Source organism: Entelurus aequoreus, linkage group LG14 (assembly GCF_033978785.1).
Source record: "Entelurus aequoreus isolate RoL-2023_Sb linkage group LG14, RoL_Eaeq_v1.1, whole genome shotgun sequence".
In the NCBI taxonomy this organism is placed as follows: Eukaryota; Metazoa; Chordata; class Actinopteri; order Syngnathiformes; family Syngnathidae; genus Entelurus; species Entelurus aequoreus.
Window position 1 is genome coordinate 50,683,518 of NC_084744.1, and position 14,149 is coordinate 50,697,666.

General features: G+C 38.1%; 1 protein-coding gene across 2 annotated transcripts; it reads left to right on the forward strand.

Annotated features, from left to right (window-relative positions):
- Nucleotides 1-234: 234 nt before the first annotated feature.
- Nucleotides 235-13,729, forward strand: LOC133665431 (notchless protein homolog 1-like). 2 transcript variants are annotated; one of them, XM_062070722.1, is made up of 13 exons: nt 235-323; nt 658-792; nt 2,452-2,672; nt 3,597-3,676; nt 6,144-6,220; nt 6,292-6,389; nt 7,772-7,964; nt 8,045-8,180; nt 8,293-8,339; nt 10,556-10,758; nt 10,843-11,002; nt 12,839-12,909; nt 12,983-13,729. In XM_062070722.1, the coding sequence occupies exons 1-13, from the start codon at nt 282-284 to the stop codon at nt 12,993-12,995; spliced, it is 1,476 nt and encodes a 491-aa protein (XP_061926706.1). In that variant the 5' UTR covers nt 235-281; the 3' UTR covers nt 12,996-13,729. The 2 variants fall into 2 exon arrangements, with proteins under 2 accessions (XP_061926706.1, XP_061926707.1); XM_062070723.1 differs by having other exon boundaries at nt 253-401; nt 12,983-13,727.
- The last annotated feature ends 420 nt before the right edge of the window (nt 13,730-14,149 follow it).

The window sequence follows — 14,149 nt, forward strand, 5'->3', positions numbered from 1 at the left end:
AATTAGGCTAGAAGTCTTATGTACTTTGACATCGGTTGCCTGTGGGTAGCAATGTTTAATTGTACTGTCCCTGTCAAATAAATACATAATTAAATAAATACATTTCTCTTGTGGATCATTATAGATTGTCTAAGATCCAAATTCCGAACTTTCCTTCGAGTAAAACACATAAGTTTATACTTTTCAACAGAAAACCTAAAACCCCCCATTTCCTTCCCCACGAGTCAGCGTTCCAAGATCCTACACCCGTGAGAGATGAGACAACCGAAAATATATTTCCCATGAGTCCTTGCGCCGGCAGAGTCCGCTTGATTCTCGACAATGTGGGTAATCTTCGCCTGACAACATCTTTGTACTCTTACACACGTGGGGACATTTAACGCACCGTTTACCCGTTTAAGGTAACGTTTTAACATATTTTGCTGTTAAAAACTTTAAGTGTAAGCACAAAATACGTTTGTGGGTAATGGGTGATGGCAAAGAGAACAAAGCGGCCGCGAACTACGAGCTAGCTGGGCTAACTTGACATGCTAACTCAAGCTAGCTAGCTTGTGATGCTAACTAGCTTGTGATGCTAGCTATGACTCTTGTTTCCATGTAGTGGTCGGTTTGTCTGACGTCATTTGTGTGTTTCAATCTCCGTATGGCCGTGTGAAGATGAGTGAGGACGTGGAGCGGCTGTTGATTCAGTTCCAGGACGAGGCTGGAGAGATCCTGGGCTCTCCTTTTGATGTTCCTCTTGACATCACACCTGACAAACTTCAGCTGATCTGCAATGCTCTGCTACAGAAGGTAAACACGACAGGCAAATGAAAATATTATTGTTAAAAGTAACTTAAATATTTACCTTGGTTTGCTTGTTTTTTTTTGTTGAAAACTCAAAATGTGTGTGTGTGTAAAATAAAATAAAAAATATTTACTTTTGCATGAAACTAGTACCAGCAGACATGTCTTGTAAAGACGATTCCAGTGATATAAGTTTAAATTTCCTGTCAACGGTATGCATTTTTAAAGCAGGGGAAAATGACCTAAATTATGGTCCACTTCCTATCCGGGAGATCGCAAAAAGCAGCTGCCTGACCAGTGCTCAGAAAATCAGTAAAGACTCCTCCAGCCCCCACCAAGGACTGTTTTCACTGCTGGACTCTAGAAAGAGGTCCCGCATCCTCCGTAGCAGAACCTCCAGGTTCTGTAACAGCTTCTTCCCTCAGGCCATAAAACTCTTAAAGGCATCATAATAATCCCCTCAATTCCCCCCAAAAACTGATTAACTGGCTGGACTATAAAAACAATATAACATATATCCATAAACGTGGATGCTTTTGCAAAAGTTCAATATATTTATCTGTACAGTAATCTATTTATTTATCTATTTATATCTGCACCTTATTGCTCTTTTATCCTGCACTATCGCGAGCTGATGCAACGAAATGTCGTTCTTATCTGTGCTGTAAAGTTCAAATTTGAATAACAATATAGGAAGTCTCAGTCTGAAGTCAGTGGAGCTCAATATTTTGGTTGTGACCTTTTTGTTAAAAATGTCATAACTTTCTTAGTATTTACCCTTTTGGTTGATATGTGTGGAAATCTTGCTAAACAAAGACATGAGTTTTATCATGTTATAATGATGTTATCTATTTTTAATACATTAATTCCAAAGTACTATGTGAAACAATATAAGAAGTATAAGGGTAACACAAATCAAAATTAAAAACTACAATTACTATTATTACTAGGATGATCACATTTAATTGATCAAATTCATGAAATTAGCCTTTGAAATTATGAAAAGTTTGAGTACACACGGCTGCTCACATCACAAGTGTGTACTAATACTAATGCTACTAATACTAATTCTGTACTAATATTAATTTGCAGCAATATTATTTAAACATGAATAGTATACGTCAGCTTCACACAGCTTTAAGTTGTTGTTTAATAAAGGAGTATTAGTATACACGCACACAATAATAAAGGAGTATTAGTACACACACACACAATAATAAAGGAGTATTAGTACATACAACACACAATAATAATAAAGGAGTATTAGTATATTAGTGGGTCCAAAAAAAATCAGTGTGCAGTTTAAAAGATATTTGGCAGACTCACAGATTCATGTAATACTTATATTAGAGATTCCAATTAACATTTTACTTACTGTAGATTTTTGCAGGGGGGTTTTGTCAAGTGTAAACTTTCCAAATTTTGGCAGACCTTTGTGGCCCGAGTACTGGTTCAATCTGAAAATGTGGATAAACTAAGATGTAATGTATGTTATGAGTATTTGTGTATCATGGTGATGAAAACAAGTCAAACGCAGTTGAACTCTGAAAACAGTGAAGTGGTGCTATTCAGATTGACCGCTGCGGCGATCTAGCCGGCAGGTGAATACACACATTCCTACTTACAATTCCCAAATGTATTTGTCTTCCTATTCATTGGATACAGGAAGAGCCGGTGCCATTGGCGTTCTTTGCGCGGGGCGAGGCTGAGATCGTGTCCAGTCTAGGCAAATGTGTGGCGGAACTCCTGGTGGAAACGGAGCAGGTCCTGCCGGTGGTGTACCAGCCCCAGGCTGTGTTCCGAGTCCGAGCCGTGTCCCGCTGCACCAGCACCTTACAGGGACACACCGAGGCCGTCATCTCCACGTCTTTCAGTCCCACTGGAAAGTAGGTGACGCATTATGTGGTCCTCTAGTAGTGCTGCTGGAGTCAATTATTTTAGTAATCCAGTAATCTATCAGTTAGTTTGTTCTGTTTAGTCTCAATGCTTATTTGAGAGAAAATAGTTTAAATAAACAAAGTTTTTTCTGGTTGCCATACACTTTATAACATTTTATTTACCTTCTTTTATCTCATGTCTATCTTCTTTACCTATTTATCTTCCATTTACCTTTTATTTACCTACTTGTACCTTTTTACCTTCTTTTCCCTTTTATTTACCTTCCTTATCTTCTATTTACCTTCCTTTTCTACCTTCTATTTACCTTCTATTCAACTTCTTTTACATTTTTGTACCCTTTTTACCTTTTATATTCCTTCTTTTACTTTCTATTTTACTTTCAATTGACCTTCTTTTACTTTCCATTCACATTTTATTTATCTTCTACTCACCTTCTGTTTACTTTCTTTCACCTTTTTTACCTTTTATTTCTTCTTTTACATTCCATTTACCTTTCTTTTTACTTTTTTAACATTCTATTCAACTTTAACTTTGTTTTACCTTCTAGTTTATTTTATTTTCCTTTACCTTTTATTTGGTTGGGATTTTACACAGTTTTATTAATTACATTTATGTAATGGTTAATCAAAGCAACAGCATATAAATCAAAGATTATTTTCTAATCGAATCAATTGATTATTCGTTGTAGCCCTACTCTAATTTATAGTCATGTGATCTTTCTTTATGTACTTTTTGTGGGGTTCAGTGTCAGATTGTGAAAAAATGAATCTTTATTAATTTCAGACATATTATAACATGGACGTCACAATAATTATAATTTTCTTGAATGAGAGAGTAGACAAACCCCTGCTCTTGTCACTACATGAGAAGGTCAAGTATTGTCTTATTGTGTGCAATGTTTTGATTTTTAGATATTTGGCCAGCGGTTCAGGTGACACCACGGTACGTTTTTGGGACTTGATGACAGAGACGCCGCATCACACCGCCAAAGGTACGCTCAAAATTTACACTAGAGATCGACCGATATATTTTTTTCAGGAACGATACCGATTATTAGTATTTAAGAGGCCGATAAACTATATTTGGAGGCTATATTAATTTGCAGTAAAATTATTTAAACAGGAATTGTATACGTCAGTAAACAGCTGCTCAAAGCTTTAAGTTGTTTTTTTAACATTATTTTATAGAAACGTGGGACCAGTAGTGACATAATATTTTATGCGGTGCTAATGTTGTGCTTAATTTAGCAGCAAAATGTATCAGCCAACACCTTTATTACGCGTGGCTAAGAGGAGCGTCAACATTTACATTTCAAAATATAGAAAATCTCCTTGGAAAATTGGTATGAATATGGCATTTCTCTTCATTACAATAACTCAGTCTACTTAATTGTATACAATCTTATAGCAGTTTATAGATTTAATACATTGTAAGGTTTTCTTGTGAGGAACCCTGAAATATTGTGAACATTTAAATAAAAGCAATCCTGAGGCTCGTTGAATGACTCCATCGCTGCAGTAGCGAATGTTCAATGACAATTGCTTGTATTTCGACACGTGACTTCTTCCCGGAAGTGAAAACAAGTGGTGGTCGACGAAGCTAAGATGGCTGTTGTACAGCAAGCAGCGTGCAAACTATCTGAGTACAAAAGACGCATAAAAAAAAGCAGATACGAGCAAAAAAATATAACTATGCAATGAAATGCATCTCTATACTTTTATCAAAAAAATTATTTATCGAGCGATATCAAGTTTTGTATTAAGGTAGCGTTCTCAGACATATCAAACAATTGTGCTCCACACACAATTCTACATGACAAAACAGATGGAAACTTGGAAAAGCATGAAGGTCTACAACTTGTTTGCGTGGTTGGGTCAAGGACATTGGTATCAAGACTCTCCCGGATAAATATGCATTGTTTTTGCTCGGGTAAGATTGCATTTCCGGATTTAACTTTGCATCTACTGCCAAGTTTGATGCTGTTGCATGCGCCGCTTACAAGTAGCGTGTTTTTTCCCGTCTTTATCGAAATATAACCATAGATGTCAACATTTGTGTATGTGCTTAAAGCTTCATCAATAAGTGTTGCCTTTGGAAAAAACCTAACTCTTTTAGGTTTTGCTCACATTTGCTTTCTTTTATTTAGACTCACCGAGTTGGTGCTTTTTGAAACACTTGGAGCAAACACGTGTTTAAGAAATACAAATTATATCAGGATAATACTTAAATGGGAAATAATAAACATTAAAAGTATATCGAACAAATCTTTTAACAAAATGATCACTGCAAACGCATGCATTCTTTGACTCTGCTCCCTTGGACTGGAGTGTGAGTTGCATGCTTTTCTCATCGTCGTTTTGTAAAATCGTGCACTCTTCCGCCCTTTTTGAGTACCTATTGAGGAAATCTGAAGAAACATTTGTCCTTTTTGCGATTTAAAGATTTGTACAGCCGAAAACAACACAAGTAGAGGGCATTATTTATTCGAGAAAGGCCAAATGGTGCCTAGTACCCATTGAGAACAGAGCTAACTTGACAATATTTAATGGGAGGGACGTGAGTCGGACATAACATCAGTAAAATCCAAGCAATAAAAGCTTATTAAATAATAATAAAAACAAAAGGGACCAGGAAGACGCCAGGAAAGAAGGACAAAAACTGGATTTCTTGGCAATAATTGGACATTTTGAAAGGTAAACAGAAGACACAAGGAGGGAGAGAAAGAGAGTCGTGGCTGCGTGCTACATTACGCGGACCCCGACTTAAACAAGTTGAAAAACTTATTTGGGTGTTACCATTTAGTGGTCAATTGTACGGAATATGTACTGTACTGTGCAATCTACTAATACAAGTTTCAATCAATCAATCAATTCATGCTAGCATGTAGCTATTGCTGCTGCAGCGCCGGCTGACTGGCAGCATCCGTCACTGCTCGCTGAAGACGTTGACTGCTGCTTACTTTCACCTCAGAGTCTCAAAGACACAATCGAGTCTCCAGTATCTCCGGGAAAAGTCATTAGATTTGTCGCTAGTAGTTGTTCGCAAAAGGAAGTCGCCAAGAGAATTGACAGCACCGTTGGTGCCATCCTCGAGCACGTGTTTTGTTTCAAGATGGTATTTTATACTTGATGTGCGCTGATGATAAAAACGTTTGTCACTGCAATACCAACAAGTTACCTTAGTTTTATCCAAAGTTCTGTTTTGAAGCCAATTGGGACGCCCCTACTCGCAATCACAGCCCGTGTAACAAATCCGTGCATCGGAAATGATGAATCTTCATTCATTTTTGATAACGCGATAATTTATTTGTATTAATCACATGCGTTAAGGCTGACAGCCCTAACTGATATATGAAAATGCCAAATATCCGCGCCGATAATCGGTCGATCTGTAATTCATTCGTCAATATATACATGCAAATGTTAATGTTGGCGATAAATCATGCTTGATGCTTCCAGGACACACGCACTGGGTGCTGAGCATCGCCTGGTCGCCTGACGGCAAGAAGCTGGCATCAGGGTGTAAAAACAGTCAGGTAACTTCCCAGCACACGCTTATTAACTAAGTTTTATAAACAGCGTTTTTGATTTTATTTTTTTCTTGTAGATTTTCCTTTGGGATCCAGTGACTGGCACACAAGTTGGGAAGACATTGACGGGACACACCAAGTGGATCACTTGGCTTTGCTGGGAGCCTCTCCACCTGTGAGCATATTAAACATATGAACCACACTTTTTATTTAAGTCTGTTCAACTACAGCATAATATTGTAGAACAATTTGAATATTTAAATTACAGTGGAACCTCGATTTACGTGCCCCTCTGTTTGCGAACTTATCGATTTACCAACTTTTCCCCCCCCGAGTCAAATATGCCTCAGTATGCGAACCATTTATTTGTGTGCGAAAGTTTCATCCACTCATTTTGTGTCCTGCCTGCCATGTCATTTGCTGTGCAATACACAAGTCACTTCTCAGCCCTTCAGCATGTGTGCCTTTTCTGTGCTTTTTCGACTTTTGACAAGTTTTGTTCCTTTTGCTAACTCAACATGAGTCAAAAAAGAAAACAGACCAGCACAGAAAGAAGGAGAGACTCGTTGTGGAGTTAAAAAAAAAAAAGACTATTTACGACAAGTACAATAATGGTGTTCATGAGTATGGAAGAATCGACAAAGCAGGCTTTGAACCACAGCAAGTTTTAATTGTAATGAGACTGGACTTTTCTGGAAAAAGATGGCAGAGCAGACTTATTTTACAGCATAGAAGAAGAGCTACTTTAATTCAGCGGCACAACTTTCAAGCGAGTACACACACACACACACACATTGCCCCTCCCCTTGACCCCCGTTCTTCCTCTCTGTCTCTGTCTGTACTCCTTTCTAGTCAGCTTAATGTAAGTAGATTTTACGTTTCAAATGTTTTTTATTGTAGGAATATGATTGTTAAAGTAAAGGATTGTTGTGATTGCTTATGGTTTGTGAGGGCACCATGCGCGTGATGGTAGAGCAGCCCATACAGGACAGTTCAGCGTGTTATTGTTGTTTTGTTTGTTCAAGAGACCGTTGATCCATTACCTCTTTGTTATGTTTGTTTGATCTACAGTACTGTATAAAACTGTATATTGTGTTCAAAGGTGTGCAAACCTTTACTAAAATATAGACTCAAGGGTGGAACCCATTACTCATAAGTACATTGTTTCTTATGGAGAAATTTGCTTCACGATACGGATTTTTAAATTCACAAACCCTGTTCAAGAACCAATCGAGTTAGTAAAACGAGGTTCCACTGTGTAAGACATATGTTCTGAAGAGTCCCCTGGATTTGAGGGTGCTGCTTTAGATGTGTTATTGCAAAATATTGTGCACAAAGTATGATCCTTAACTGTTTGTTTAGATTAGTTTGGTGTGGAAGAGCATGCTCTCTGACCTCACAAATGGACAAAAGTCCCAACAGACACGTTTACAGAGTCTCCCCAGAAGCTGCAAAGGCGAGGGAACAGCTCTGACATGTCCCAATACATTTATCCACACATGTTTATATATATACACATATGTATAATGCCGACCACTCCTTCCTTCATTCCTTCAGCAACGCGGAGTGTCGCTACCTGGCCAGCAGCTCCAAAGACGGCTCGGTGCGCATCTGGGACACGGTGTTGGGACGCTACGACAAGATCCTGACGGGACACACTCAATCTGTCACTTGCGTCAAATGGGGCGGGGACGGGCTTCTCTACACGTCCTCACAGGACAGGACGGTCAAAGTGTGGCGAGCCAAAGACGTGAGACTCCTCTGCAGGCCGTGAAAGCTCAAACAAGCTGAATGAGTGCACTGTACTTATGTTTTCTTTCTTTCTTTCAGGGTGTCCAATGTCGGACACTGCAAGGCCACGCCCACTGGGTAAACACACTGGCTCTTAGCACAGACTATGTGCTGCGGACTGGAGCGTTTGAACCTGCGAGTGCCACCATCAACCCCCAAGACCTGACTGGATCATGTAAGAACACATGTACTGTATATGCTAAGCGGCAGTTCTGCAAATGTCTCCTAAATTCCCATGTTTTCAGGATTTTAGCCATCTTGTGTTCTAACAACGTGTCTCCCCCTAGTGGAGGAACTGAAGGACAAAGCCTTGCAGAGATACAACAAAGTCCGGGTATGTATGTTGTTGTTTTTTAGATAGTCTATACATCCTAAACCAAAGGTGTCTAAAGTGTGGCCCCGGGGTCGTTTGCTGCCCGCAGCTATTTTTTTTTACCAGCACATTCTAAAAATACAATTGCCAAAAAAAAAACATAAAAAGCAGAATGAATGAGCAAACAGGTGAAATGTAAAGAGAAAAAGTTGAAATGTTGACACTGACACAAAGCTGCCATGCAGGCTGTTTTTTTTAAAAAAGCTCTAAAAATTATAATAAATCTAAATAAATGTTGAGCTCAACATTGATTTTCTGATTTTTTTTTGATTGAGTCAAGGCTCCAGTTAAAATAAATATTTCACTTTGAAATATAGCATATTTTGTGTGTTTGCCATATAAAAAAAACTATTGGACAAATGGAATAAAACGTAAAAAAAATGTTACCTCATACAGTGAAAGTTGATCTGGAGATTGAAGCAATGAAAAGTTTAAAAATGATTTAAACACTCATATGAGTGGGAACTTTTTGGACCCCAGAGACCTTTTTCATGGGATTTTTATTTTATTTTTCTAAACTCATTGTTAACATTGATTTTGATTCATTATTATTTTTTTAACAATGACAGTTTAGAAAAATAAAAAAATCACACGAAAAAGGTCTCGGGTCCAAAAAGTTCCCACACTATTTAAGTCATTTTTTAAAATTTTCATTGCTTGAATCTCCAGATCAACTTTCACTTGATGAGTTATAATTTTTATGTTTTATTCCATTTGTCAAATAGTATTTTTCTATATGGCAAACACACAAAATATGCTGTATTTCAAAGTGAAATATTTAATTTAACTGGAGCCTTCACTAGCTCAACAATGATTTAGATTATTATAATTATTTTTTTTTTTTTAATCAATTATTGACATATTTAAGGGTACAAGAGGGACAAGCAGTAGAAAATGGATGAATTACTTCACCTAAAATATTTCACTTGGATTTTTTGGGTGGAAAATATTGCATATTTTCTGGGGGGGTTGCCATAAAAACAGGCTTTTCTTTGACAAAAAATGCATGGTCTAGAGATTTAAGCATTGAAAGTAAAGTAATATTCTTGTATGACTTACTTATAAATCAAATATTCTACTTTAAAATATATTTTGGGAGAAGGACATATTTTGCGTGTGCCATATATAAAATGTTTTCTTTGACAAAAAGGGCATTAAACATAAAAATTATAACATTTCTGTAGTTGATTTAGATATGTACGTAAGTAATGAAATAAAAATATATGTTTATATGACTTATTTTTTTCCACTTATGAGTGGGGCCGTTTTTGGATCCTGAGAACTTTTTTTGTTTTTATTTTTTTGCACTCTATATATTAAATAAATGCGATCCAAAATTAACTTAAATTGGAGCCTATGGGAGCCGTGCAATTCCACCTACAGAGCCCTTTAAAAAATCCATCCGTCGTCATGTCTTTCATAATGATTGGGAACGATAGGCAAAATTCCAAAAAAAGTGCAGTTCCCCTTTAAGGCTCCAGGTACTTCACCTCAAATATTCCATTTCGAATTTTTTAGGGGGAAAAGATTGCATACTTGTTTTTTGTTGTTTTTTTGCCATAAAAAAATAGTTTTCTTTGACAAAAAGGGCATAAAACATTTTTAAAAAAAACTTTTTATCAACAGATCTGAAGTTGATCTGGAAGTGTTAAAAGTAAAAAAAGAATATTATGTGACTTATTTTTAAAACTTTTATGACTGGGAACATTCCTACTCAGTGGCCTAGTGGTTAGTGTCCGCCCTGAGATCGGTAGGTTGTGAGTTCAAACCCCGGCCGAGTCATACCAAAGACTATAAAAATGGGACTCATTACCTCCCTGCTTGGCACTCAGCATCAAGGGTTGGAATTGGGGGTTAAATCACCAAAAATGATTCCCGGGCGCGGCCACCGCTGCTGCCCACTGCTCCCCTCACCTCCCAGGGGGTGATCAAGGGTCATGGGTCAAATGCAGAGAATAGTTTCGCCACACCTAGTGTGTGTTTGACAATCATTGGTACTTTAACTTTAACTTTAATTTCGGGTCCCCGGGACTTTTAGCATTCATCAAACTTTATTGGAGCCCCAAGGGTTAAAAATGTATATATTGTGTTGGTTTTAAAATATTTTTTTTTTAAATTTCGGACACCCCTGTGCTAAACTTTCTTTATTGACACGACATCATTTTGTGGTTCCGCAGGGTTCCGCCCCTGAGCGCTTAGTGTCTGGCTCAGACGACTTCACTTTGTTCCTGTGGAATCCAGCAGAGGACAAGAAGCCCTTGGCCAGGATGACGGGCCACAGCGCCCTGGTCAATGAGGTGCTCTTCTCCCCAGATACGAGGCTCCTGGCCTCGGCCTCTTTCGATAAGTCCATCAAAATATGGGACGGTCGCACGGGAAAGTAAGACCATGCGATGTAATACTGCACTCGTCCACTCGGTGCCACTCTCATACATCTGTCTGCCATCACCTTGTCTGCTTGCAGGTACATGATGTCCCTCCGTGGCCACGTGGGTTCCGTGTACCAGGTGGCATGGTCAGCTGACAGCCGCCTGCTGGTGAGTGGCAGCAGCGACAGCACGCTCAAAGTCTGGGAGGTCAAGACGGGGAAGTTGAACATGGACCTTCCTGGCCATGCTGATGAGGTGAGGAGACACACTGACAGAAAAAAATCCTTGCATATTCTTCAATGTGGATGTTTTTCCTAGTAGGGAAATGTGTGAATTTCTTAGATTTTTCAAGGTTGTTCAAGATGACTAAATACACTTTTAAAGTTGCACAAAAATGATTACTAATTTTAGATTAACAGTGGGTACCTTTATTTAAAATTTTTTTAACAAAAGATATTTGTGAATCACTTGCACATAATGTTATTTTTCTTTTGTCAAAGGAAGTGTCTTGTGTTTTACAGTTGACTATTTCTAACAATAGTTAACTTCATTTCACACTCGTATGACAGCAGTCCTTTTAATGAATTTGCCTGCGCGTTACATCAGTATTTCTCTTTTTAAAGGGGTCTTATCATGCAAAACCAACTTTTCATACCTATTGTTAACTGGTTTTGTGTATTTGGAATCTCCATATGTCCAGAAAATGTGAAATCAAACCATGGACGCATGTCGGAGATACTTATAAAACATAATTGCCTTCCTTCATAGTGCCGCCAAACGAGCCGTTTAGAATTTGCGCAATTTGTGACAATTTTCCCATTGGTGACGTCAGCAGATATCTTCATCTATGGGAGAGGGCCTGGACGGTATGGCCTAAAAATAAAATCTACTTTTTTCACAATAAATTAGATTTACCGATTTTTTATTTCTCTTACATTTTTAAAAAACCAATGAATAGAGATAATTCAAAGCAAGTTTTACTTTTATTTGCGCAAAAACTAGTAGTTTGAAATTGCACTGCATACACTGCATTTTACTTGAGCAAAATTCAAATTTATAGTCAGTTCTTTAAGTTTTACTACTTGATCAGAAACTAGTAGTTTGAAATGGCACTGCAGACATTGCATATTACTCTTAGCACAACTCTAATTCTTATAGAGTGGGTTCTTTTTAGAACAGATATAAATTGGACTTTGTATAAAATAATTAGTAAAAAATTAAACCAATTAAATGTAGCTATTGTAGATCATTCTGGCATATTTACCGTGATGCTTTTGCTCATGTTGATCTGCTGTTTGGTGCGTAAGCACAAACATCGGTCAGGACCCGTCTCCCCACTCGGAAGCGGAGGTAAGCTACCCTTTCGCCTGCCGCCTAGCTCACAGAGCACCCGACTGCTATGCCCCCTCTAATGGGTGGGTGGCTCTACAGGGGGGCCCCGGTGGACCGCGTCCGAGTGAGGGAAACCTTGGTCCTCGATTTTTTTTTTTTATTCATAGAAGTCTTTGAGCTGCTCTTTGTCTGGTCCCTCACCTAGGACCTGTTTGTCATGGGGGACCCCAACAGAGACATAGAAGCCCCGGACAGCATAGCTCCTACGATCATTGGGACACGCAAACTCCTCCACCATGGAGTTTCATTTAGGAAAAAAAGGGTAGGCCGGAAGCTCTTGGGGGCAAAAAGTGTGCCAGAGCAAGAAGAGAACAAACAGATTTAATTTTATTAAATTGTCTGCAACAAAAAAACTCAAATTTATAGATAAAGTCGATTTATCACCCAGGCTTATGTTTACCCCGAGATCTTTGTGCGAGTTTGTCTTTTTTTTTGCCTCTTTTGTAGTCAATAAGTTTGTTTTAATCTATCGTCTTGTTATGGGGCAGACTGACTCACACATGCATCCTCCGCTGTTGCCATTTTTATACAAAGTAGCGTATAGTTCTAATTTAGATTTCTCATGGGTTAAGAAATGTCCAAACGGAGATCTCCTGGCTATGCAGCCTGCATGCTAACCACTAGGAAAGGCTTAAGATGAGCTCAAATGTTTGGGGCTAATATGTATACAAACCATTCATGCGCTCTTCTAATGTGCAGGTGTTTGCTGTGGACTGGAGTCCCGATGGTCAACGAGTGGTCAGTGGCGGGAAAGACAAATGTCTAAGAATGTATGTGAGACATTTTCCCGCTTGTTTTTAACCTAAAAAACATTTCTGACCTCTTCAATATCTTTGCTTGCAGATGGAGAAAATAGCCACACCTTGTTTGTCCTGGTGTTAACTTCTGGATGTTCATGTCCTCTCCCACCATTTCACGCCAAGAAACTTGACATCTGGAAGTAGAGGTGGTTAATAAACAACACGGCATCTTTTTGTGTACGCTGGTGAACGTGACACACAAGGTTATTTGTGCACCCGTTACAACTTCAATCTTTGCAAGATACTCAGTCAATGTGTTGAAAACCCTCGTCATATTGAATCACGCACTCCAGGGTCAGAATGTGAGGAATTATCTAGCAATATGTAGGTGACAGGTGGACGCTCAATAGCTTACGATGCCAATGAGACTTTAATCCGCTCCTTTTTGCACTCAGCAAAGCTTCAACCTGCTGATTTCTCCTTTTTTCGGATCACCCAAGCAGGCCTCGAATTTTATCTAGGGCTGCCAATTATGGCCTAAGTAATAATTAACATTATTATCAATATTGAAATCATGATTACTCATTGTTAGGTAAAGCAGTGTTGGGGTGTGAACGTAATACCATCATGCAATTTGTGAAGTCTAATAAAAAGGCTATAGATAAACGTTATCCATATATCTAAAGACAAATATCATTTTTTAAAATTCTTTAATAAAATCAACTTTTCAACTTTTTGTCATTACATGATGCATTTATCTTTATTTTCACATTTTGATAGAGGGAGTTTGTTTTAATGATTTTTTTTAAGTTATGTACATTTATATGTACATGTAGATGCTGTATCGGGACAGATCTATTAAGAGTTTGACCAGAAATATGTCAAATAGGAATTTACTATACACAATAAAACATTAACTAAATGCTGTGTTACATGAATGAGTTTTGAAGTAATACCTTTGTGACATTAAAAAAACACAATGTAGAAAAACATGGCGTTTACTTTTTTATATCAAAATAAAACACAAAGCAGTTTGGCTAATGAAGATGAAGTCTACTAAACAAGCTTTGTTCTTCTCCAATGCCTCCTTAGTGTTTCAGTACAACAATTTGGCCAACAAAATAAACCTACAGTCATACCTCTCACATCGAATACAGAATCTTCACAGCTTTCGTTCAGTTCGATGAGATGACAAAACATTTGAGCTAGTATTGATGTTATTTAAACACTGATACAGTTTGCAGTTAAATAAAGGACGAGTGAACATCCC

What these genes read in the sequence shown, in the direction of transcription:
- LOC133665431 (XM_062070722.1), top strand. Translation starts at nt 282, where the DNA reads ATGAGTCCTTGCGCCGGCAGAGTCCGCTTGATTCTCGACAAT. An exon ending in TGCTGGGAGCCTCTCCACCT is followed by an intron (nt 6,390 to 7,771) that starts GTGAGCATATTA and finishes TCATTCCTTCAG; the next exon opens with CAACGCGGAGTGTCGCTACC. An exon ending in TTCCTGGCCATGCTGATGAG is followed by an intron (nt 11,003 to 12,838) that starts GTGAGGAGACAC and finishes TCTAATGTGCAG; the next exon opens with GTGTTTGCTGTGGACTGGAG.